Genomic DNA, 26,220 nt, shown 5'->3' with positions numbered 1-26,220 from the left:
ATTCAGATGATGCTTGTGGGTCAGTGGCTCTCCCCCTCTTGACTTTGTCCCAGCCAGGCTTTTATCAATATTTTTTCTTGTCGCCGTGCCTCAGGGTGGCTGTTGGAGAGGCTGGCCAGGGCATCTCTGAGCCCAGAGGCAAGAGGCTTTACTGAAGCGCAGGCTGGTTTAGAGGTGCATGCAGGTGCAAAGTTGTCCATAGCTATGGTGGTGTTGCAGTATGCCTGCGTGGAGGAAGTGCTGAAGGATCAGGCTGGTAAATTTTGCTCTTGTGCCATCAGGACTGGGGTGTAAAAGTGCCTATTCACTTGGAGACCCTTAGGGAAGGAGCCTCAGTTTGCATTGGCGTCAGCTGGCTGGGAGATGATGACCTAAAACTGGTTAGGTGGGGAAGGACTCTGTGGAGCCACGTGTGGGAATTGTGCACCCTGACACCCGTAGCAGCCGGCTGCAATTTTCCTCATCTGGTTGCGTTTTCTGATCTTCTCTTCCCTAATCCACTGAGCTTTGTGGGAGTCCTCGTCTGAAGTATCTCCAAAGTTGTTAGCTCCAGGTAGCTACTGGCTGAGTGCAATCAGACCTGGCCGTGCGGGGAGGGGGGGCACAGGAATGCAGGAATGTCTTGTTCCTGGGGCATTTCCTCCTGTGGAAGGAAGATGGGAAGGGATCCTTGTCTGTAAGTAATCCAAGAGCAAAACGTTTCTCCCCTTGCAGACAATGAATCGTTTCAGCAAGCTGACACTGTTATTTGTGGCTCCTGGCAAACCAGATAAGAGCTTTCTGCCAGGCACTTGCTCAAATGAGTGCCAGCCCCCAGCCTTGCTGATTGCCTTTCTCCGTTGCACTGGGTGGGAGAGAAGCCTTTGTGTACCACGGCAGTAATCACAGTGGTGCTTCTGGGTGAAGGAAGGTTGTTGCCGGTCCCCTTGGTTACACGGTTGCTGATTCTGGTCCTTGTATCTCCAGGCCTTTTTATTTTCCAGAGAGAGGATGCCACTTTGGAGAAGGAATTTTTCCTGCCTGGCTCTGCCTGCGGGGCTGTGAACAGCTATTTCCAAGACCTCTTTCCTTTACCCTTGATCTAAACCTTGCACGAGGCTGGTTATACATGCTCATTAAACAGGGAATTAAATCACATAGGAATGCTGCTTGCTTGATGTCTTCTCTATTACAGAGCTATGCTTAGAAGTTGAGGCTTTTTAAGTGATTGTGTGGGCTTTAGCTAAGCTGTGAAAAAAGCCTTGTAAACAATAAGCCTTTGTGATGAAGACAGAGTAAGTGTAATTATCACCTGTCCTATTAAAAATCATCCTGTTTCGGGGCATAATCAAACTAATCAGACAGTGTTGTGCTTTTCCAGATAACTAGGTGATCTTTAAGAGCGGCTCTGGGGAGCAAATGCAAAATGAGCAGCGGAGGACAGTGCAGAAGACGCAGAGGGCTCTCGGTCTGAGCCACGAGGATTTGAAGATGTCTGCGTGCAGTGACTTTGTGGAACACGTTTGGAAGCCCGGCTCCTGCAAGAACTGCTTCAACCCAAAGAGTTCCCATCGGCTGCAAACACCCTCAGACGTGGGAGCTTGTGGCGTGCTCCCGAATGGAGTTAGGACCAAGCCTGAGAGCCCCGCGTTGGAAGACGAAGGTGTAAATACCTCCCCCTTCTCAAAGCCAACAATTGCTGTGAAGCCAACTATGATAAACTCAGATGTTTCTGACGCGTGGGCGGATGTGAATATGAATGCAGATCTGTCACAGGTAATGATTAATCCAGTCAAAACATGACTTCCCGTTACTTACCTCTCCTCTGGAGTGCTAGGAATATCTGTTAAAACGGTTTCCTTCCCTTTGTTTTTCCTTCTGGTCTTGACTCAGGGTTTTAAGCCATATATTGGCTTCTCACAGTATCTTTGGCTGAAGCTGAATGAGCTGTTGCTCACAAGGCATGTGCAAAGGAGCTTAAAAATACGTTGTTTGTTTAGGAACTTCCGGATTTTAAATGCGGATGCGGGTTAAAGTTATTTTCCTGGGAAGATATACTGAAAAGAAGTCCTGTCTGGTTGCAGTCAGTGCTAACTGGATCCATGGTCTTTGTGGGTGAGGAAGAAAATGCCCTACGTCCCTAGCCCAGCTCCTTGGGCTCCCAACATTTGCCACAGCAGTAATGCCCTCTGGGTGTAGCACTGCTGCCTGCCTGCAAACTGGCAACCCCCCGTGGTTTGAGTTGCAATCGAGATGGGTGGCTCACTCCTCTCCCTGACCAGTTGATACCAGCACTGCCCCAGCCACGCAGAGTGAAGCATGGGCTGCTGTCACCCTGCCCGTGGCGTAGGTGTCCTCGTATCTCCCACCCTTGCCCCAGAGGAGAGTCAGGGCTCGCCGGCTCTCTTCTTAGCCTCCCGTTGCTCTCCCCTGCTTCTCTTGTAGGGGTAAAGGGCACACGAGCGCAGGCTGCCATCGTCGGCGGGGTTTGATCTGTGCACGCAGATTTGGCCCCAGGCTGAGTTTTGCGCTATGGGAGCAGGTTCTGCCACCCTGGGACGGGGGGTCACTTTTCAGGCACGTGTTACCTTCTGCCTCTCCCACTCACTCCTCCCTTGGCAAGCAGGATAGATCTCCCTCAGATGAAGAGATTTCGGATACATTTCCCCACCTGCTCCCCAGCCCCTACTGCTGAGCATAGCCAAGCTGCTATCCCAGGATAACCTGTGATAGTCTGTGTCTGTGCTCCGGAGTGTGCGACTCCAGAGCAGCAGTGTGAAATGAAATGAAAATAAGCAGGGAGAGGTGCAAATACTCCTTCCCTCTCTGAATCTTTAATTGCACGGTGATTCACAGACAGGATGACAGGTTGGACATGTTTCTGGCAGTGGACCCATAGAAAGAGAAAGGAGAATGCCTTATTTCAGTGCTTTGCCATTGTTGGTCATGCAAGGATTGCAAATGGTCCAGGAAATAGGACAAGTGTAGTTTAAGTAGAAAAGGTTTGCGGTGGTTATTGATGGGGTGAGCACAGAGCAAAACAGACGGTGAATGCCAGAGGACTTCTCTGCGGAGCTGGGCTTTTTTCTTTTTTTTTTTTTTTTTAATTTCTTTTTTCATTTTGCATATGCACATCCTGACAGTGCACTTGTCTCTTTGGCCCGTGCAGGTCAGCTGGGGCATGGTTTCTGGCAAACAACTCCTTCTGAAATCAGGAGATGCGCAGCGGATCTGCCTCGACAATTTTGGCAACAGTGGTGTGAGAAAGCCCTTCCTTCACAACCTGCCCAGTGAGTGCTTGTCTTGCTGTCCTCCTAGCTACTCCATGGTGGGCCTGCGCAGCCTGGAGAGTCGAGTGGAGAGAAATGTCTCCATCCACAGCCTGGTGCTTGTGGGTGAGGTGGGCAAGCAGGAGGACAGAGCCAATGACAAGTTTGCCGTGCCGCATCGGGCCCCCTGCCCTAATCCGTCTGCCTTGGGGGACAGAAGCACCATGAACTCCAGCAGAAACCCTTCTTCCCAAGCCAGAGAAGGAGCAGCGCTCCCCTCAGAGGGCGATTGTGGTCACCTCTCCTCCAGCTTTGAAAGCGAAGGGGGCGAGTACTGTTCAATCACGGACTGCTGCAGAGAGCACCCTGTCTCATGGGAGCCGCGTTGTGCGGAGGGGAAGGGTGCCCGGTGCGAGAAGGAGAGCCCCGGTCCCTGCGGATGGAGGCAGCAGGATGCTCCCGAGATTCCCAGGCCAAGTGGCAGGGCGGTCAAGTTCGGCGAAGAGGAGCGCAGAGCTGTGAATGTGGCCTTCTGCATCACGAAAGACCAGGGTGATCCTCTCCCCTATGCCCTGTGTTCAGAGAGGAAAAAGCTGGCTCTCCACGCCGAGCCTGCCGCCCTCCCTGAGAGCACGGGGAGCAGCAAGGTGGCTGCCTTTGCTTTGTGCCGGGAGGATGAGGACTTGCCCCTCCCTGGAGAGCCCTCTGTCACCGGAGGCCCCCGGCCTGAGGTTTCGAGCACCCCTCAGCAAGCTCTGGTGGAGCCGCAGCGCCCTCGCCTTGCCGAGCCAGCCCGCGGTGATCCCATCTACGCCGAGAGCACCAAGAGGAAGAAGGCGCAGCTGAAGGCTGTTGGCGGACAGGCAAAAGTGGAGAAGCTGGCCCGTGGCGCTGGCAAGGAGCAAGCTGATGGGACATGGAGGGATGGTGGCTGGGCTGTGGGTGGTGAGAAGGAATACCAGGACTCCACCGGCCAGGTGGCAGCAAAGATAACTATAATGACGGCGCACACCGAGGATGATCACAAGACAATATTCCTCAGCAGCCCTGACTCAGCGGTGGGAGTTCAGTGGCCGTGTATCAGCCCCACTTCCCACCCCGATTTTGGGACTTCATTGCCTGCCATTGAGCCTGGAGAGATTTTTCAAGCATCTGGAAGTGAAAACAGCCCAAGATTTCATCTGGCAGCTCCTGCCAAGACCTCAGTTACTGAGAGTCCAGCCATTCCCCCAAAGATGTCCAAAAACAGCCAGCCGGGCAGCGAGGGGAACCATGTGCCCCCGGTAAGCTCCCATGTGGCAAGGTTTGGTGATGACAACAACCATGAAGGAGCTGGTGTTCAGCTGCTGCCGAGGAGCTATACTGATACGGGTGCCTTTGGGGCATCCCCTTCTCCGTGCACTCATGTCAACGGGGTCTCTGTGGAGGAGTCCAGCAGAGGCCTGGCAGGCTCATCCTATGACAGGAGGCAGAAATACTACACCCCAACGTGGACCAAGCAGTGCCGGATAGAGGAGGAGGAGGAGCAGGAGGAGGAGCAGGAGGTCTTAACCCACCCATGGGCAGTGGGAGCTGAGAATGGAAGAGCTGGTGCCAGCCTCGTGGATGACGGCCTGATGCTGGAGAGCCAGACTGGGATCAGCAAATCATCGTCTTTCTCCTTTGATTTCCCTAAAGACAAGAGTAATGGCGTGGAGTTTGCACCACCACCACCGCCGCCGAAAAAGCAGTCCAGGTACAGCCCTGTGAGTGTGTGCGTGGCGGTCTATTAACGATTTGCAGTCAGGATGTTTGCTGCAGGGATTCATTGACTAGGAGGTGCTTCCCGTTCCTTTTTTCTTCCTTTTCTGTTCAAAGGTGGGCTTTCAGGAGCATGGGAGGTGACTGCACGGCTGAAAAACTACTTATCTTTTTACTCTGAAAAGCTGTCAGATCTTTGCAAGTCCTGGTTCGAATGTCATGAGTACTTGCAAGGTATGGCCTTGAGTCCCAATATTCAAGTGAGAACAAGGTACATGCACAGGATGGCTGGTGTTTCCCAGGTCAGCTTCATTCTGTCTCGGCACAGTTCCTTGATGTTGAATAGGATAGAAAATCCAGGGTTGCAAGCTCCTCTTGTAGGTGGAACTGGGCAGCTTCTCTTGGTGCTAATTAGCAAGGGCCTCTGAAATCCTCATTTTCAGTTTGGCCCTAATGTCTTTTTGCTTTCGAGGTTAACTCTTGAAGCTGCAATTTCCCAGGGAGGACTCCTTGCCTGCAAGCAGGTAATTGGAGCTTGCGTAACGTGCGCTCATGATGTGTGGGAGCCGCCTGGCTTCAGGCAGCCTTCCCCTCCCCGCCGTCCTGGAAGTCATGTTTGCAGGCAGGGCGACAGCAGGCCCTAGAAAACAAATGTGAATGAGGGAGAGCTGTCCATCTGGGAAGGAAGTAGCTCTGCTAAGCAATTATAAAACCAGGCTTCCGATACTTTGTGTGTGTTTGGTATCTGCAGCTGTGCGTATCACAAAAAAAAAAGAAGAAAAAAAGAGAAAAGGGAGGAAGAAAAATTGATTTCCTTTCCATGCAACTAATGGATTAGGTTGTCTGAGCATACTGGGGAGGGATACTTCCACATTCTGCGGGTGTCCTGTATTTGCTTTATTGTGTGCATCAGTTTTGTTACCTGGAACTGTGCATTGCACAACAGATTTGACACCAGCTCCTTGGTTTAAACGTTGAGAGAAGAAGGGATGGGTGTTCGGAGGAGAACTTGCTCTTGGGGTCCATGGTCAGGCTTATGCGTAGGCATCAGTGACCTCGAGGTTGAGACTGTTATTGAGTTGGCCCATTGTCTGTTTTGTTCTGACACTGAATTTTCAATGTTTTAAGGGTTGGCTAGCCCAGGGAACTAGTGTTTTAAATTGACCAAGTGGTGAACAAATTAGGTTTCTCGAGGAAAGGGAAGAGATGAACAAGAGGCTTTAGTTCTGCTTAATGCTGGGCTTCCTGCTGTGATGCTGCGTGCCTGCTGGAGTCAGAGGAAAGAAAAGGTCCACAAGCAAGTGAGCACACAGATGAGCTTTATTGCCTTTAAAATCAAAGAGAACACTAAGATGTGCTTTAGCTTTGACCCTGTGAACTTTCTTTCATGGCTGCTGCCACTTGGTGTCTCCTGTCAGCCTGTGGCTTGGCGTTGTATTTGCCACATGAGGTATTGAGGCCCAGCAGAGATGATACGATGCTGTTGAGCAGTGATCATTTAGGAAACACCAAGTTTCCTCTTGACAGTCCTCTAGAACCTGATTCCTTCCCCTGCAGAGCAGGGGTCTCTGGGCAGGCCAGAAGGGCGGCGGCACTCAAACTCAGCAATATGTATCCCAGCAGCATCTTCCACTTGCAGTGCTAGGACCTCCTTCCACTGATGGAGGAGCAGCCATGCAAAGCCCTTTGTCTGTACTGGGGGCAAGGATGCTTCCCTGGCAGTGCTCGGAGTCTCCTTTCTGCCTTCATGAGGGCTGGGAGTGGAGGCAGAGGGCTCCTTGGTGTGTCAGGATGTCTCCTTGCCTGGGTGACTTGAACCAGCTGTGCTCCAAGCCAGGAGCATGCCCTGCTGTTGCCCTCCACGCAGAGTTACAACAATCCATCCTGAGGGGCGTGGAGCATTTTCTGCTCCTTGGAGGGGCTGTTTCATGCTCCTGGTGTGATCAGGCTGTGCCAACTATAACAATTGCTTCTGAGTCATCCTGAAAGCATCTGTGTGCTAGAAAGCCTGTGTGAAAGCAGGCAGGGAAACTGAGGTCAGGGAACACGTGGCATCCATGACTGGGATCTCTGGCAGAGCCATAAACCCTGCCAGGTGGTTGAGGTAGGTGCTGGCATTGCTCTTACCCCCTGTGGCTGTAGGCCATGTGTTGTGCTACATGTACTTGTCTCCTAAACGCCTTGATGCCTGCAGCTGAGCCTTGGGGCGCCTTACTCAAAGAGCATAGCCCTCCTTCCGGCTACCAAACCCCTGCGCAGCCGGCCTGAGGAGCGATTTGATCAGATGGCAGGTTTTGCAAGCCGCGCAAACCCAGCTGGTTGCTTTGTTTGTTTGCTTTGAGGGTGCTCTTGTTTTCGTCTCAAGCGTGGCTTCTCTGAGCATGTCGATGCAGGAACCAGGGTGGTGTTAACTGCGCGTGGCGGTGGGAGGGATGGCTACGTGCACAACTGGTTAAAATCACCACAGCAGGATTGTGCTACCCTGGGCAGTTGTTGCTTGCAGATTCGGGTCATGACATGACTCTGACCTGGTGCTGGAGGAACATCTCTGGTCCTCCTGGGCTGCAGCTGAATGCCTGAAGAAGGGAGAAGGTCTTGCACACAAAGATGACTCTGAGACACATCCATACTCTCCCAGGCCCGAGCAGTCTGCAGGCATGTGCTCGTCCGTAATGGAAGAACCACCGATAATTCTGTTGTGCTTACGTAGTCCCTCGCAGAGACAGAGCGCCTCAGCCCAAGGCGTTCTCTGGTGGCACAGCTGCAAAGGCTCCTTTGAAGAATGGATGGAGAAGAAATCAGCGTAGACCTGGTTGTGGCACAGTCTTGGGGCTTAGCAAATCATGGTTCATTTCAGCTGCAGGAAAGGTGTGTAACCATCCTTTTTTCTTCTAGATCTCAAGCTGCAGCAGGGTATTTGATTTCATGCTGGAAAATGAAGCCTGCCTGTTTGACTTTTCTAATTAAACTTAATTACTTATTTTACAGAAAACTGTGTGTTCAAACTAGTTTCAAAGCAGAGAAAGAAAAAGTGAGTCTGTAGATTTTGTTTTGTTCATCTTGGCTCTAACAATTAAGAGGGAAAAAAGTTTTTACAGGGTGAATTCCTGCCAGGCACTGAGGACACTCTGGTTTTGCAGTAAGCTGTCTCTTAGGATGGCAGAAGGAGTGATTTTAGGGAGTTTTAAAAGTTGGCGCAAAAAGAGAAAATAATGAATTTGTGCCTGTTTCGTCCTATATAAAGCTACTCTGGACCTCTTGTGACTGTTTCTTCACACAATCCTTTTTTTCTGCTTCTTTGAAAGATTATAGATATTTAAGCTTTGCTTGGTCTGAAACAGAATGGAAAATGAGTTTAATTACAAGTGGAAAGAGATTGGAAAGGGAAGATGGTGGCTGGTCTTCTTCCAAAAGCTGGGAAGGTAGTTGGCTAAGGAAAGGGCTCACCAGGGGAACTAGGTTCCCCAGGACTTGTATGTGCAATGATGATTTAAAGGTTCTTCGGTGTGAAATGCTCTAGCGTGGCCTTCAGTTTCTTGGCACGAGGAATGAATCTTTGCTGAAATTTATGTCTCTCTTATGCAGAGGGTCAGGCTAAATGATCCTTATGGTTCCTTCTAGCCTGAAAAACCTTGATGGTTAATTTATTTCATGTGAATCTTAAAGAAAGGAAACAGTGATGCTGTTTTTCATCTTGAGCTGTTGGCTCTTGAGCTGTTTTCATCATAATTAATGCCACCTTCAAAAGGCAGCGCCGTAGATAGCTTCTGAAATTTGCTGAATGAGCTCGCTTGGGGTCACAAAGATGTGTAGCACGGCACATCCTGACACCCGCCATCGCTGAAAACAGCCAGGACAAATGAGCTTGAGGTGTGCCAAGATTGCATGTTACGGTGCTGCTGCCGCCGCTTGTTGCCAGAGGGAACAGAAAACAAGAGCGTTACAAAAAAATGATGATGTTGGGAATTGGATCACCAGGAAAAGAGCCAGGTTTGTTCCTCGCTGGGGAGGTGGTGCTGGCTGGTGGGACTGTGCTGTTTGTTCGTTGCAGGAATCAGTGTGTGATGGAGCAGTGCTGCACCTGAGACAGAATATTCCCCTTTTCTTACCATTCCCGAGGTACCTGTTTCTCTTTGGAGCTCAGCGTCAGGGTGTACCCCAATGACAAAAGCAGACTGGCTACATGGAGCTGCTGTGGCAATTACAAATGCAACTGGAAGTCACACGAGTCCCAGATTTTGACCCTCTTCTCTGTGACTGTGGATGACAGCAGGGACTGGCTGTTTGGTCTAGGACAAGCCAGATTTATTGTTATTAAAGTAATAAATAAGAATAAATAAATAACTAAGAAACTCTGGATGGAGTCTATTTAAATACATAATTAATAATTAAATAAAGAAAGAAAGAAGGGAGGGTATGGCTCAAGCAGGAGAGAATCACACTCCAGGACAGGGAGGAAATACAACTTTTGGTTTCCCCCTGTGTTTTTTGTCTGAAACTAATCGGGAATTTCTCATGTTGCTTCTGCCAGTGGATTGTTTTTAAAAGGTTGTGATTTATCAGCCAATCTTTTAGGAGAGTTTGTTTCTTTTAAAATGAAAGTCGTTCACTTTTCTGTGTTTCCTATCTTACCACTTAAAAAAGCGCAGAGTTGGAAATTGAAAAGAGATTTGTTGTCCGCTTCACCACATCGGAGCATGCAGTGATTTAATTTTTGACCCATCTACCATCTTAATTCTGCACTCCATCTGAATTTCCCCTTGCATCTCCAGACTCCAAACCCTTGTTTCAACTTAACCTGCGCTACATAAAACCTTTTTGGTACAGGGAGGAGCAGTGTAGTCCTCTGGACAGAGCTAGGAGTGTTTCACAGTCCTCTTTCCCTCACCTGGATTTTGGTTTCTCCACATTTGCCAGCTGGTAGCAGAAGGATAAGTACAAATCCAAGCCTCAAATATTGTAAGTTCCTATATGCTGGTTTTTAACTGCCCTGTGCATCCAGGGGAAGATGCTGGAAGAAACAGCAGTGGAGGGAGGAGGAAGATACAATTATTCACGTTTCATGATAGACAAGCATGTGGTAGAACGGTGCTTCCTCTTGTGTAATAATTATGTCCAGCCATGTGTTGTGTTTGATGCTGTAATGCAGTCTAGCTTTTCTCTCTGCTGTACATTAGTTCCAGTATTTTATTTTGCGAGGGGATGTCCTGTTGACATTATCACCAGACTTCTCCTGGAGCGTGGTTTGGTGTGTGGTGATTTGTGTGCGTTCTCTGCTCTCCTCTGCTTCCTTCCCCTGTTGCATGATTTATAAAGCTCAGCATCTCTGTTATCTGTTCAAGTCCTGTCATCTGTGCTGGGAAGGAGCAACCCCCTCCTGCCGGCACAGCAAGGCTGGGAAACCCCCGTGATGGGGCTGCAGAGTGTGCGCTCCTTGTGATCGGGTCTCTGCGCGGGGGAGAGATGCCTTCCAGCATCCTCCACCGCTGCCAATAGGCTGCGCGTGTGATGGCTGCTGGAAAGGAGCAAGCGGGAGCCTTGCAGCTCTTCCATCTGAGTGGCCTTCTGCCCCTCTCCAAACCTCCCTGCCCCTTGCACTTTTGGAAGGTAACCAGATCTGCGTGTCAAACCTCAGGCAGGAAATTCAAGCCAAAGGCATGCCCGGAGTCCGAGGGATCCGTGGGGCGATATCCCAAGGCACGTGTGTCTGCTGTGGTTAGGGGAGCCATGCTTTGGTGCCCGTCTCCACTCTCTGAAAAGGGCAAGGCGTGCAGTTGGCGATGCTGGAGTCCCACAGCAGCATGAGGTGCAACCCCGATCTGTTAAGAAATGTGAAATTAAACACACGGCTACTGCTCGAATATGAATCACGGGAAAGACAAAGCATGCCCTGGCCGGAGATGCAACGTGGGGCATGGCAAATGATCCAGGTCCCTTTGCAATGTTATAGAACTCCAAACTGTTGTGGGGTTTTTGGGTTTTTTTTTTAATAAGACCACTGTTTTCAACCTTGACTGGTTTTAGGCAGGACTGTGGGAATCGTGTGGAAAGCCAGCTGGATCACATTGTTTAGGATGGGAAAACTGGGGAATAGTGAATGGGAAGGGTTGCCTCAATATGCCAGCGTGTTGCATGGAGGATGTTGAGTAATTGAAGTGTATTTAAAGCCACCAGAATAATTTGGAGAGCTGGAAATCCTGTCTTTTTAGGTTATTGGATTGGGAGAGCTGACTCTTGTGACCTGTTCTTTATGCATTGGCACATGAAAGAGGCTCTGGTGCTTCTCTTGAAGTTGCTGGTTACATTTAAGGTGCTGAGCATGGATTTTTGAAATGGAGTTAAATTAACCACTGCTACATCTTTCTGAAGCAGAATGGAGCCCACAGATGTTAGCAAGCCGGGGAGGGGGGGGCAATCCCAATGATTTCTTCAGGTTTAAGATGGGTTGATGCTCTTTATTTCCAATATCCTTTGGTGAAAAGGGTGAGACGGAGAATAGCCACCTGTGCCCTTGCAGTCACGCGTGGTGGAAGGAACACTAGCAAAGTAGGGGAAGTTCGGGTTAGCTGTAAATCAGGATCCCACAGGCTGTCACAGTGATGAGCTGTTCAGCTCTTGGGCTGGAATTTTACTGAAATGGGAGAGTTTGACCCTAGCAAGTGTTTTCAGTAATTCTTTGGTATAGTGGGCGGTATTTTAATCTGTGCAGGCTGCAGCCTGGACTTCAAGCAGCTCATAGGAAAAGAGGGAGATGTAAAGCAGAGATATTTCCAGGCGGTATTAGCTGGCCTGGCTGTAACATCTGAAACAAGAGCAGGATGTCGTTTAAGCAGCAAACAATTTCTATTTCGGTGTGCCTATTCAGGAACTGCATTTTACATAAGTCACGGCGGTACGGAGAGGAAACGGGGCTCTCTGTACATGACTTCACCGCGACGTTGAGCTCGGCAAAGGCAGCAGCCAGCACGGTCCTGGCAGACGCCGCGTTGCGCCCAGGTTGCTGGGAGGAATAGGTGTGGCTGCGCGCGGTGGACCTTGGACCCCGCTGAGCAAAGTCCCATCTCTCTCTGAGTGCAGGAATGGTAAGGCAGCTCGGCGGATTTGTGTTTAAGTGATGGGAAGGAAACAGAAATGCACCAACTTTTCTTGGGGGGGGGGGGAGCAGGGGGGAGGGAGGAATGTGTTAGAAAACTTCTCATCTGTGCAAATCGAGAGCAGCTCTCTTGCAAAATCTTCTTCTTTTCTTATGGATTCAAACACTTCCTTGATTCTTGCCAGGTCAGACAGTGCACCCGCATGAGTGTGCACCCATGCGTTTTTCCCCTCCAAATTACTAAAGGTTAAATGTCTGAGAAAGTTATAGGATAAAGATATATCTTTATAATAAAAAAAAAGAAAAGGATTTAAGTCCAGTTGGTTGCTTTCAACAGCATTAATTGTAACAGAGCTAAAAACCTCAATGTGTCTCTCTCACTCTCTCTTTTAATTTTTTAACTGTGACTTGTGTAGTGCATTGCGAAGTTTTATAAATCATCCCCAAGAGGCTTGCCATGGTAAATTCATCACTGGTGCAAGACCAGTGTCTCTGCTGAGTTATACCTGAGGTGTTTTTTAGAGCCTTATTTTCATCAGCCCCTGAGTATTTTTAGACTGAGGCTGCTCAGGCAAATGAGGAAGTCTGGCAGAAGTTTCTTCCGGGCTTCTCATACACTCTGCTCTCCATGTGGTGGTGTGGACACGAGAGTAAGTGCTTTGTCTGGATGGGGAACGAAACGTTTCTCAATCTTCAACTAAAAATCGCTTGTGGCATCTGCTGTGCTTGGGGAGTTTGGAAGAGGAGGGATCCTGTGCGCGTGAACAGGGTGCCACAAGAAAATGGTCATGCACGTCTATTGTTTGTCTTTCTCAGCAGCCATTCAGCCGTCTGATTAGGAAACGCCGGATACCTTCCAGCAAGATAGCTGGTGGAAGTCCTTTTTCTTTTTTACAAGTCTGCCACTAACCTTTTTACATTCTTAATCAACAATATGTGTTGAATTTTATCAGCAGATTGGCAGTTTTACTTAAAAAATGTGGACTGGTAACCTTCATTTGCTGGCCAATAGAGAGCCTGAACTGTGCCAAAGCTAGGAGTGTTTGTGCTCTGATGTGCTGCCCGATTTCAACAGTTTGTTGTTTTCCAAGGAGGAAAAAATGAAGAAAATGCAGGGGAAATTCTTTATCTTAGCAAAAAGTCCTGCTTGCCTACAAATGATCACTTAAACTGTGACCTGGCAGGTTATAAGCCCAGTTTATAGTTTATTTATTTAATTTTTTTAGATGGAAGCTGCATGGAAAACTGTAGGTCTTACATTAAAAGCTGCATGGTAGGTCCTGAGTTTGGCAGACACTTGTTTTCTGCAGAGGCGCTTCTCTTTTCGGAAGGTGTCAGTTGTTACTGTGATGCACTGAGGAGACAACAGCTGCTAGGGATGGACTCTTCTTCCACTTACGCCTCTGCCATGAAGGAATTGGGTTCTGACACCCAGCCTCAACCTGCCCTTCTGTAAAATGGGAGGAGTGATGCCACTCCCTTCCCTTGAGAACTTTACTGAAGGCAAACACTGGTGGGTCTCCACTTCCCAGTGACTGCGGCCAAGATGGGATGTGGTCCAGGGCCCCGCATGTGCTAGGCAAAGGAGGCGCAGACCGAGGCTGGATGCTGTTGGCTCAGTGGTTCTCTCTGTGCTCAAGCACAGCTGGTTTGTCATGGGGGGCTGGCATGGGGGCTGCAAGCCTATAACCTGCTCAGTGTCAGTGGGATGCGATCCCCAAGTGCCGGAGAAAGAAAAGTGCACAGGAATGAGGTGCTGTGGCGTGGTAAAAGGCTGCACAGTGTCCGTATGGATGGGCAGGGACCACACTGAGGCTGCTCTCGGCTTGAGTCTCCATGCACAAGTGCATGCAGGGTATCTTTTGCCATCTGTCTCCTGACTTTTCTCTTTCACTCTCTCTAGGCATGCTCTGAAAATGAACCCGAATAACGCTGAGTTGGAGAGGGTCAGCAACAGCTCTGCCGAGAGCCTCAGCCCACCTTTCAGGAGCGTCCATGTCAGCTTTACAGCTGGCTCCACCGACAGCCTCGACTCGGACACACAGACCGGCAGTGATGGCAGTAAGTGACCATTGGGTGTGGGAGAGGCAGCATCAGACCTGAGGAAGGAATTACCTCCATCCTGAGGCCCACTGCTGGGGCAGCATCTTCAGAGCAGGGATCATGAGGGTCCGATCATCTAGTTCCCCCAGCAACCCTTCATCCCTCCTACCCTTCTGTCTCTTGATGCACTTAGGATGAATGTGGCAGAGTCAGGCCAACATCACGGGCTTTTCCCTCTTTCTTTTGGCAAGTGCCAAAATCATTCATCCTGTAGCTCTCCTCTTGTCTGGATAAAACCTCCATCTGAAAGCAATTGTCCTTGCCCTACTTGTGCTTCGTGCATTGCACGAGGTCACAAGTAGCCCTGCCATAGAAAGTCCTCCATAGATTTGAGGAGTACCAGAAGGAGTCTTGTGCTAGAGGTGGTCTCTCTCTCTCATTGTGTTCCCAGTTATTTCTTGAAGGCGAAAAAATCTGCCTGCACTCGTTTAACTGAGATTAAAAAATACTTACTATGAAGTCACTTTTTTCATCAGTGCGTAACTTAGACATGCACTAACGTGTTCAGCAGCTCAGAAAGTATTTCCTTTGCAAAAGCAACCTTCATGTAGTGGAAGTTCTGTCTTTCCAAGAGCAACAATCTGCAGCAATAAAATTAAGAGCCAGAGCTCTGGAAACTCCATTTTTCCACTGCTAACTTGGAGTCTGAGAGTGAGACCACGCCAGGAAATTGTACAGGGGGAAGAAAAACTCACATATGTTGGATCTTTACTTGCTGGGCACAGAAGCAATTTGCTGTCAAAAATGATATGGGACAAGAGGATTTCTCTGCCTCCACTAACAGAAGCAACTGTTTCAACTCATCTCGGGAAAGATGAGTTTTTAAATCAATAACCCAAATGCAGTTTTTCTTGCTGATGCAAGCAAGAAGCTATGCAGTCAATCACTGAGTGAGGTGAGCTCAAATTCATTGGCTATGCTGTCAGATGTTAAAATATGAAGTGGAGGGGAGCTTTTAAGCCCTTGACATGCAGAAGGACTCTACGCTGAAGGTGCAGAGCACTGTTAGGAAAGTTGTGAAAGGGTTTCATTTGTTACCCTGTGTTTGGGGCAGAGCCCAGCAGCACATAAAAAAAAGGGAAGAGCAGTTTGGCATTTGTGGGCTAGGCATGTGGACCGGTTGCCAAAGCTTCCAGTGCTGACGTTTGTTCCGTAAGACTCTGTCAAGTAAATCTTGCCTCTCGAAACCGGGATTCAGCTGCGTGTCCTGGCAGAGATGCCTCTGTTGAGTTGCTCTTGGGTTGCGTGCTGAAGAATTTCTCTTGGCTGTATCCTCTGTCAAAGCCCCTTGGGACTGGAAGTGGCAAGAGATGCCATGCTGAACAATCACCGCCTGTGGCTTTTGACAGGGTTTTAATGGAGAGGATCTTTCCTGTGGACCAGGCAGGGTGTGATGCAGGTATCTGGGTTTTCATTAAAGCTTGGGGCATGCAACTCTGTGGAGCCCTGGGCTCCACAGTTAACTGTGCAGTTGCAGAGCAGCTGAAACTGGAGAGCAGTCAATTGCTCAGCGACTGGGTGTACAACGCAGGCAGACACCTGGGGCAAGGGCCCAACAGGAGTCAGATAGCTTGACACCCAGGAACTGGGGCAAAAGAGATGTGTGCTGATTCACAACATTTCCTACAGAGCTGTTTCTGACCATGTTGTCAGAAATGGGGTGCCAAAACTGCCTTGCATGGGAAGCTCATCTTCTGCAGAAGCCGAAATCAGTGCTGCTCGTTCCTGGGGTGTCTCTCAATGCTGTTGCTTGGGATGGGGTGTATTGCAGCAGGGCCGTACAGGCAGCCTCAGCAGTGGAGGGGACAAATGAAAATTGATGTCACGCTACCAAACTCAGGTGGGGAGGGACAGGGACAGATCATGCCGGCATCCACTCTGGTAGCTGAGAACTAGGGGACCTGCCCTCACCTCATGCAGTCTCAGGTGGCGAGCAGCTAACAGGGATTGCTGTTCTGGCACAGCTGGTACGGCTTTGAGCCTGCATGTGACACGCCAGGACAGGCTGGGAGCTTGGGGATCTGAGCCCCTGCACTTGGAGGTTGCCCGTGAGAGCTGGTGAGTCACTAGGGTTGTGATGGAGACAAGCGCCTGCTGCGGGCTGACATGAAACTGCCCCAGGGCGTTCCTGTGGAGCAAGCAGAAAGCCACTGTGAGGAAGTGCCTGCTGGCAGCTGAACTCTCACCGGCAGCCTTGTGAGGAGGAAGGATGGCTTCTGCAGCTTTGGAAGCTGGGTTCAAAGAAAGCAATAGATTCTGTTATCTGCTGAGCTTGCTTGGAGCAAAGCCCCACCATGCACCTTCCAAGGTCTATACTTGCATGCAAGGTGTTAGCAGAGCTCAAGTTTATCAAGAGTCCCGCCTGTCATTCAAGTGGCATAGAAAATTCTCTGAAATAATTATGTCTCTTCTTTTAATTTCCCCTGCAGACCCCTCCACTCCTCATTCGTTCTGTCTCCATGACCTGAAATTATTGCTCTTTATTTCAATGTCAAATCATCTTTTTTTCCTTTTTTTTTTTTTTTCCCCCCTTCCCCTTCTTCCATGACATGCAACTGTATTGCCTGTCTCCAGTCTGGCCAGGCTAGGAAAACAGCTGCTACAGCTGCCTGAAATGAGCCAGCCATCCCAACCCAATCCATGTGCAGATGGCATGTGGAGCTGCTTGGGGTTGAGTGGTATGTAGTGGGCTCAGGCTGCCCTCTGAGCAAAGAGGTCTGGCAATAAGCTGGGGGACAGGCAGCGCAGGGGAGACCAGATTTTTTCAGGAGGATGGAAATTGCCAAAATCCCAGGCCTTGCCCAGTGACCCCTACCCAGTGTGAGGCAGAGAGACAGGTTCAATATACTTCTTGGGTTGCTCTGGTACAGCCGGAGGGCCAGACCTGTGGAGTGTGACTCACTCTCTCCTTATCACGCCATGCTGCTGAAGCACTGGGTGGAAGCTCCCAGGTGAAACAGGCTGTGTTTAAGAGATTGTCCTCATATCCAAAGTGCTTCGTTCTTACCTTCCTGTGGATGACATCACAGCTTAAATATTTACCCTCTACTAGCTTTCTACTACTGTGTATGCAGTTCATTGGGGAGTGGTTGGGGCGGGGGGGGGGGGGGGCGGCGCATTTCTCTAGATGGCTGGTTGCAGCCTGCTTTGCAAACCTGCTGTATTAAACTGGATTAAATCCCTAACCCCTTCAGTGAAGCTTTGCAGTCATGAATAGATGAGGACTGTGTGCTGGGTTCAGACGTAACCTGGCTTGCTGCTTTGTTCGCACCCAGGGCCCTGGGAGAGGTAGCCTGTGGGGGTGGCAGGGACATGGAGAGGGACCTGTGCTCCCAGCCTGTGAGGGCCACTCATGGAATCTTCTTGTGTGTCACTGTCTCCTAGGGCACTCATCTGAGCCGAACCACTCGCCCCCTCCAGCTGAGAGCCAAGTGTTTCCCCCTGTCCCTTTCCTTCCCGCCTCCGGCGAGGATGGTCCCTCCTCTGCCCCCAGCTGCCCGCCCCCTCTGCCCCAGAAGAAGACAGTGAGCAGAACGGTGTCCTCCCCAGACGGCTTTTTTGGGGGACAGGCGTCTTCAGGCAGAGCAGCTGGTGCTGCCAGCCCCAGGCTGAATGTCAGCCACTCTGAGAGCAATGTCTGCCTCCGAGAGGAGCCTCCCTTCGTCCACCCGGCCAGCCTGGGGGGCCGCCCCGGCGCCTTCTCCTCCTCCGAGTCCCTGGAGAAAGGCTCCAAAGGAAACGGCTACTGGGGCTCAGCCACTGGTAAGAGCACAGGGGCTTGCGTCCCCAGCAGAAACCTCCAGTCCCAGTCCCTTTCCTCCTCGCAGCTCAGTGTGTCCAGCCAGGTGTCATCAGGCTCCAGCCTCCAGCTCCACAACCTCCTGAGCAACATCGACAGCAAGGAGGGGGTGTACACCAAGCTGGGGGCCCTCTATGCCGAGTCCTTGCGCCGCCTGGTTGCCAAATGTGAGGACTGCTTCATGTGGGAGCAGAAGAACGAGCTGCACTTCAGCGAGAACAACTGGTCGCTCTTCAAGCTGGCGTGCAACAAGCCCTGTTGCGATTCGGGGGATGCAATATATTACTGTGCCACCTGCTCCAAGGACCCTTCTACCACCTATGCTGTGAAGGTAAGCCCACACCCAGGAGGTATCCAGGCTTATGTCCATCTTCCAGTTGGGAGGATGAGGCAAAGAGCTGCAGGGCACAAGGCTGCGTGAGGGTCTGTAGCTGAGCTGGGACTGAACCTTCGAGCTTCTTTTTCCCCCTTTCTGGTGTATGGATTTGAATGAAAGAGTGGGAAGCAGACTGAGTGGTATGCCTTTGAGAAGCACCATCAGCACACAAAGGCCTGTTTTCTCTGTTGTCTTTCTCACAGGTGAAGTTTGGCAAGCAAAACCCCTTCCAAAATTGCCACTTTCCCCTACCGCTTGCAAAGGTTAATTTGGAGAAGTAGTTTTCATTGCAACAAATGCCAGTCAGATGCTTATTGCTGCAGACTAGTAAGGTCTGAAACCCAAGCAGTTTCTCTCTAAAAACATCTTTGTGCAAATACTATGTTGTAAACCCAGAGGCATTCGCCTCTGATGACACAAGCTGATGAAAGGCTGTTCAAAAGACAGCATTTTTGCCTCTGCCTGCCTTTTAAGTGGAAGGTCTGACCCAGAAACCATGTGAATGCTCATATGATCTTGAAACTACAGGCGTTAAGGTATTGTAGATTTCGATTAAACAATGCGAGGCTGACCCAGACATGCTGTGTAAGGTCAGGTCTGAAATATTTTCCTGTAACTCTACAGAATCTATGTTTGAAATGGAAACTTGAGGCACAATAGTTCAGCTCTTTGAAACCCGGATAAGTAAGCTTATCCAACCCGTTCCATGGGTATCCCATGGATTTTGGGTTCTTGACCCATGCTACTACTCGAATACAGAGCCTTTAATTTCTATTCTGACTTAACCCTAGGGGCATCTCATTGCTGCTTACTCTTCAGGTTGTTTTCAAAACCTAAAGTAATTCCCAAAAAAGCACTGTCAGAGATGCATTAAGCAAGAAAAAAAAAAATCTCTGCTGAATCGTTTCCACCATTATGAACCCCAAGGGGATGTTTTAGTTAAGTGATAGCTTTAAAACAAGTTCATATTCTAAAGGAAGTACAGTCAACCCAGCAGGGGGGCTGTAAATAACCAGAATGGAGTTAGATGAGATCTTGCACCAATACCCCTAGTCCAGCACTCAGAGCTGCAGCTTCTCTTGTGTGTTATACCTAAATCCGTCGCAACTTTCCTCCTGAAACCTGAGAACTGTGTGGTGAACTGGTGTGCTCCTTTTCAGTCTGCGGTTCCCTGTGGTACGCACACACCTTTGCTCTTGCCTGCCGTGTTAGGCGGGGTTCAGAGGCTCAGCTCTATGGCTGTAGTGCATGAATTCTTGCCAAGGCAGAAACAGCACATTTCAATCTCTTAATGGGACTGCACTTGTGTCCCTGTGTGTGATGTGGGCTTACCTGTGCCCTTGGTACACTGCAGAGCGCCTTAACAAAGCCAAAACCACTCCAACAGGGCCGTACTCTGCGCCAGCATAAAGTGAAGTTGTGTATGTGTTTACACATGTGCATGCATACACCTCCTGCAATGTTCCTGTGTGCCACCTTCCTTTTGGTAGCCGAAGTAGAGAATAATTGTGAAACTTTACCACTGGCTGATTCCTAGCTGCCCCTCCTGGCTTCTGGTACAGACCTCCTGACATGAAAGAGATCACAGACCTGTAGTTAAAATTAGACTCATGAGTTAAAATGAGACTCTGCCTCAAAATGGACAGAGGATCTGACCTGAGCCAAGAAGCCTGCTGAGGAGCAGGAGCCAGAGTTTGAGCTGTGCACAGGCAGACACGGCTACGTATAAAACAGTTAGAAGGAGCCAGGGTTACAAGAAATGGCTTTGGAGGAATTAAGCCAAGATATGCTCCACACCTTGGCTTCTTTCTCCGCTTAAAGAGGCGTGACTAAGCCAGCCCTGGGCTCCTACTTGGAGCTTGCTGCATGGAGGATGCCTCCAGTGCAGCCAAAGTCATGAAGAATGGCTGGCCAGGGAAGATCTCCCTGTCTTCGTTTGGTTGCAGTCATTCTTCCAGAGACTCCTCTCTCGCAGGAGTTCCTCCCCTTTTCCTAAGCCTTACACGTCTTCCCTATGTGGGGAGGAACAAGCAGGCTTGTCCAGCAGAGGGCTGGAAAGCCTCCTCTGCCTTTGGGGACCTTCTGCATCTTCCTGCATCGCGCTGCGTTAATCTGCGGTCTGCCTAGCTCTCCAAAGCTTGTCTTTCCACAAAATAAGCGTGCAGCCGCGGCAGGGTATTTTTGTTTAGAAAAGAGAGGACAATAGGGATTTGAAATGCCCTGTCTCCACCGTATCGTCTCATCTGAGTGAATTACCTGCAAATGCCTAGATTCAAACCCTGGCTAGAGGAATACAAAAGCAGCCCACTTCTCCAGCTCCTCTCTATTCTTGCATTTATTTTAACTCAGAGGCAAAATTGATTTCTTGTCCGATTTTGCATGCATGCTGTGACTGGCAGTGGCACGCTCCAGGGTTTGAAACCTTTTATGCTGAGTTTCAGCCTGTTGCTGATTCCTGTGGGTGAGATATAAATACATCGCTAAATAAAAGGGGGGGGGGAAAAAAAAAGTAGTGTATAATAGAAACGCCAGAAGGCCCCATAAGCTAATGGATACTCCTATAATAAACCTGGGTTTGAGTTTGTTTAGTCTTTAATGCAGTCATAAAGCTAAAATACAGAACAAAATGAAGATAAAAGTCATGCGGGTTTAAGAGAATTCAGATTACAAAATGCTTTTTTCCCTCGAGTTTGCTGCACTCTCACTTATTTCTAAGCCTGTTGTTAGCTCCCACTTTCTCTCTGGTGTTTTTTCCCCTGTGCTGATGAGTACAGCTTGTTGCTGATTTCCCTTAGCCATTGATAAGGGGTTTGAGAGTAGTCAAGGAAGCGGAGTGGTTGAGGAGGATGTGAAAGTGGCTCCAGGGCTTAGGACCAGAGAAGGGTTAGGTGGGAAGAAAATGCTGGAGGTCTCTGTCCACCCCTCACTCCAAACAGGGCCACCCTCACAGCCACGTCACATCGCGTGGGGCCTCATCCAGGCGAGTGTTAACCATCTCCAGAGATGGAGGCAGCACATCTGCCACAGGCTTTGCTTTTCCCTCTGCAGAATGTCTCCTGGGTTGCAGGGGGGAATCTCAATGACATCCATGATGTAAAAGCTATGTTGCTTCTGTCAGCAATGAAACAAAATCTCTAGAAGTTACTCATGGGAAGACTACCTTCCTCCTTTCCTGCAAATACTGGGCATTGCCTGGCAAAAGAAGCATGCCCAGAAATGTGACCCAGCCGTCTGGTTGCTAAGGTTGGGGTGTTGCAGGACAAGAAAGATCCCGAGTCAGGAGATAGTTTAAAGTACTAAAGGGACCAATGTGCACCCTTCTTCTAGTGACGTCTTCCTTAGCATCTGCAAATCTCAGCTTAGGAACCCACCTCTGAACTTCTGGTCTCTGCCCTGTCTCTGTCACTGACTGATGAGACTTTTCTTTTGGCCTTTCCTCACAGATTTGTAAAACCCAGGAGTCCAAGGTGGCTGCTTCGTACTGCAGCCCTGCAGTGCCAGTCCACTTCAACATCCAGCAGGACTGTGGGCATTTTGTGGCCTCTGTCCCCTCCAGCATGCTGCTGGCCTCAGACGTGGGGAAAAGCATGCCTGGGGATGGCCTCCATCCCTCCCGCACTGCCAGTGAGCACGACTGTGTGGTGGTCATTACCCGGGAGGTGCCAAGCCAGACCACTGCTGACTTCGTGAGGGACTCAGTGATGTTGCACCAAGCCAAGCCCGAGCTGTACGAACGTCGCGTTTGCTTCTTGCTCCTCCAGCTCTGCAATGGCCTGGAGCATCTCAAAGAGCACGGCATCATCCATCGTGACCTGTGCCTGGAGAACCTCCTGCTTGTCCCCTGCAAGCCCCCCATGAGCTGTGTGAAAGCCAAAGATGATAAACACTTACCCCGCCTCATCATCAGCAATTTTTTGAAAGCCAAACAGAAGCCAGGAACTGGAGACTCCAAACTGAAGAAGAGTCAGGCCCGGCTGGCCCCGGAGATTGTGTCGGCTTCTCAGTACAAGAAGTTTGATGAGTTTCAGACTGGTATTCTCATCTACGAGCTGCTGCACCAGCCCAACCCCTTTGAGGAGAAGGTGCACCTCAGGGAGCAGGAGTACAGCCCTGAGGACCTCCCTGCTCTGCCCAGCCTGTCCATCTACTCCCGGGGGCTCCAGCAGCTGGCCCACCTGCTACTGGAAGCGGATCCCATCAAGCGTGTGCGGATCACCGAGGCCAAGCGGATGCTGCAGTGTCTGCTGTGGGGGCCCCGGAAAGACCTCACCGAGCAGCCCCTCAGCCATGAGGAAGCCCTCCACCGGGTGCTTCAGAACTGGGTGGACATGAAGCGTGCCCTGCTCATGATGAAGTTCGCAGAGAGGGCTGTGGACACGGAGCGGAGCATTGAACTGGAGGACTGGCTGTGCTGCCAGTACTTAGCGTCTGCTGAGCCGGCCTCCCTCTCACACACATTAAAACTGCTGCAGCTGCTCTGACCTTGGATGTGTCTCGGAGGCAGCTGAGGGCTCCCGGTTGCCTTGCGGCTAAAGGTACACAGCCCCTTTATACGCAAGGGGCTTGAATCTCGGCTGCGAATGCACGTTCAGCTCCTGCCCCGCACTCGGATCAGAGTGCACGAGACATGTTTAGTACCCTCAGCACTGTTAATTTGCAAGCAGGCAAAACTGGGAACCTACCCCTATTTTGGGGGATTCTTTTTTTTTTTTTTTTTTGGTATGGTAAGTCTGTGGACTAATAAACTCCTGCCTGCGTGTGTGCATGTTTCTAGTGAACTCAACATACTTGAGTTGATTTCTGCGCCTGTGGGACAGTCCTTTGATCCCCACCCCCCCTAAAGCATCAGAGCCTTTTTGCCTGGGAACACCACCACTCTCCAGAGTGGGCGGCAGGGATGAACAGGTGGCTGCTTCTCCTGGGGAGCAAGAGCAATTCACATAATGTTCCTTTGCAAGGGGGAACCAAGAGGGGCTTTTAAATTCACATCTTTCATGGTTTTTGGCATCTGTTTTGCTTCTCACTTTAAAAACAAAAATTACTGCTTGTTTCTGTGTATCAGCTGTATTTTCCACTGTGGGCAATTCAATATCAGCTGCCTATTACCTTCGTTAGATACTAATACAGCGTGGCTTTCCTGTCTAGTGGTGTAGCCATGCAGGCTGTTGATTGTGAAAGGGTGAGAGAGAGCCCAGGATGGGTCTGTTCATGAGGATGATGCTGCATGCTGGGAATTACCCCTTGTAAAGTTAATGAAATGGAAAATCCCCAATTCACCTCCAAGGCCTTGGGGGAAAGTCAGGGCCAGGTTGCTTTGCTTTCCCCATCCCTCCAGCTCCCTCCCTTCACCTGGTAATTCACCTGTCCCTTGTGTCTAGCATTTATTTAACCCCTTTATCAAGAGATGAGCTGGCATGTGAAAGGCCAGGACCACTGGCCTGTGGTCTGGGAGGGTCTTATTGCTGCTGGTGTTTGAATTAGAAATGCATAGGGCTGGGTGCACTGCGAAACTGATGCGATACAAGAGCAGCATGATGGAAGAGGGAGAAGCTGGCCTGGCTCCCTCCAGCCCCTCTCACTCCATCCAGACATAGAGCAGTCACTCAGCTTGGTAGAGAGGCCGTGCTGCTGCTCAGAAAAACTGATTTTCCAAAAGGCTGTGGGCTGCTTTTACTCTTCCACCCCAACACGAAGCAGAGATGAGCTGCCCTGCTCCTGGCACCAGTTCTGCAGCCCTTGGGGAAGGGGTAGGTTTGGGACACATGGAGAGAGCCCAGTATCAGCTTAGCTGAGACAGGATGTCACTAGCTGAGCTACCCCCCTCCCAGCTCAAAACGGGGAGAAATTCATGAGTGCTTTCCTCCAGCCTTGATTCACCTCCAGATGCAGCCTGCTCTCTTGGGGGAATTTTAATTCCTCAGATTTTCTGACACTTCATACACTTTCTGTGATTTTTTTCCAGGCTTCTTACCTGGATTTTTTTTTTTTTTTTTTATCTGTTTGGCTATGGTTGCTGCTGATGGGAGGGGATGGTTCCTTGGCTGGGCACCCATTTGCAATGAATTTCCCCTGATCCCCTTAGGGAGGAGGCCGTGCACGTCCCTGCCTGCTGAAAGAATGTGGGATGGCTCCAACTGCGGCCGTCGCAGATTTTTTTATAAGCTGGCTTTCTTGCATCTGACTCTTGGCTCCACTTCCCTCCAACACAGGTGGCAGGAGCCTTCTGGCTTGGGAACCACTGTCCCGTGGACCGTCTTGGACACATCACCCTGGAAAGTCTGGCCTGACTTGCTGCATGTGGTCTCACATGGGCCAGCAGAGTGATGAAACAGCTGGAGAACCTGCCTGAAGGAGCCCAGCATGTTTTTCAGAGATAAGATGATGAGATGACTCAGTTTCTAAGCACGGATATAGGGAACAAGTTGGAGGCAGCTCTGCAGGACAGCACTGAAGGAGACAGGGCCTGGCCATGACAAATCCAAGCTGTGCTGGCAAGGAGGAGATTATATGTGGGGCAAGTGGCTTGCAAGGCTTGGGCTGGGTATTCAGCGGGACTCAAGACATAGCCAAGCATCCAACCAACCCACATAAAACAAGGCTGGATCCATTTTGCATGCTGAGTTTCAGTTTAGTGACAAACACTGATACAGGTATTAGCACAGGGCCTGCACGGCATGGGATGTTAACCTGATCAAAATGCTTTTTCCCTTGAGTTTGGGCACTTGAGACTGGTTCTGGTGTTGGTCCTAGTACCCTGCAACAGCATGCCCAGCAGACCAGAGGCCAACAATAGTCTTGTAGCATTTTCAGCTATATTATTTTGAGATTTGGTGGGTGGCTTCTTGCTCTCATATAAACAGAAACTCTTAGCTCCATGCTTTCCTGATACCTTCCCCTATGGTAGCTCATGCTTCTTCTCCAGCATAAACAGTCCTAGGCTTTTGGGTCCTAGGCCAATGCATGAACTGGAGAAGTGCATTAGGGTTTCTGCTGTGTATCTTTGTCGGGAAAGCGACACCTAAGCCTTGGTTGAATGCCACAGCCAAGTCCAAGGACTTTGCTGGCTTACTCCCCCTTGCCCGTGCTGTCCTCAGCACACCATGGGCAGTAGCCCCTCCTTTTCCTAGCAGGCATTCTTGCCCCCGTGCCCCGGATCCTCTGCAAGAATGGTGGAGGGGATGGATCATCCCTCTTCCCCGTGTGGCAGGGGACACAGCTGACCCTGCGCCCTGGGGGCCAAGCATGCCACCCACTTGGTGGGGGGTGGGTATTGCAGGAGACGTCTAATTGGAAACACAGTTTGGGGTCCACATGCCACAGGGACAGTGCTGAGGAGCAATTGCTGGAGGAGCACCACAGACCCATGCATCTCGGTGGTACTGCTGCGTAGGAAAAGGGGTGTTTCTTGTCTTCTGCTGCCCCCAGACAGACTGCCAGCCCCTTTCCCTGTGCCCAGGCTCCAAGTGGTCCAAGTGCACAAGAAAGGTGGCAAGGCAGCTCTCTGCCAGTGCCTGCTATCGCCATGGAGTACAGATTCCCAGGAGCTGGACACAGTTGCCAACTGGTGCATTTGTAGCATGGATGAACTTGGTGGGGAGGTTGTGTGCTTCCTATGTGAGATCAGGCTAAGACCCAAAGCCCCAAGACAAACACTGGGCAGGCCGTGCTGCTAGAAGCCCTCTTGCCCAGTGGTCTGGTGACCTCGCCTCCCTGCTTCAGAGCATCCCTCGAAGCTGGGGGGTATCGCAGGAGTAAAAGCCAACCTGGTTCTCCAGAGATGCTGTTATATGAGATTGCTTGGCCAATAGCACTTCTCACCCTCTGTGCTCACATGTGCAGGGATGTGCTCCACCAGCTGCAC

General features: G+C 50.2%; 1 protein-coding gene across 2 annotated transcripts; it reads left to right on the top strand.

The window, feature by feature from the left end:
• The first annotated feature begins 498 nt into the window (after positions 1-498).
• On the top strand, positions 499-24,628 carry PRAG1 (PEAK1 related, kinase-activating pseudokinase 1). Of its 2 annotated transcripts, XR_007766369.1 has the most exons (7): positions 499-553; positions 1,361-1,755; positions 3,149-4,983; positions 13,985-14,142; positions 17,569-18,314; positions 21,803-22,894; positions 24,569-24,628. XR_007766369.1 is itself a non-coding variant. In XM_050895866.1 (6 exons), exons 2-6 carry the CDS (start codon positions 1,399-1,401, stop codon positions 22,838-22,840), a joined length of 4,134 nt encoding a protein of 1,377 aa, XP_050751823.1. In that variant the 5' UTR covers positions 499-553; positions 1,361-1,398; the 3' UTR covers positions 22,841-23,041. The 2 variants fall into 2 exon arrangements, 1 of the variants encoding a protein (XP_050751823.1); XM_050895866.1 differs by lacking the exon at positions 24,569-24,628 and having other exon boundaries at positions 21,803-23,041.
• The last annotated feature ends 1,592 nt before the right edge of the window (positions 24,629-26,220 follow it).

This window comes from Gymnogyps californianus, chromosome 4 (genome assembly GCF_018139145.2).
Source record: "Gymnogyps californianus isolate 813 chromosome 4, ASM1813914v2, whole genome shotgun sequence".
NCBI lineage: Eukaryota > Metazoa > Chordata > Aves > Accipitriformes > Cathartidae > Gymnogyps > Gymnogyps californianus.
The sequence above is the reverse complement of the archived record's forward strand: the minus strand, read 5'-3'. Positions and strand labels throughout refer to the sequence as shown.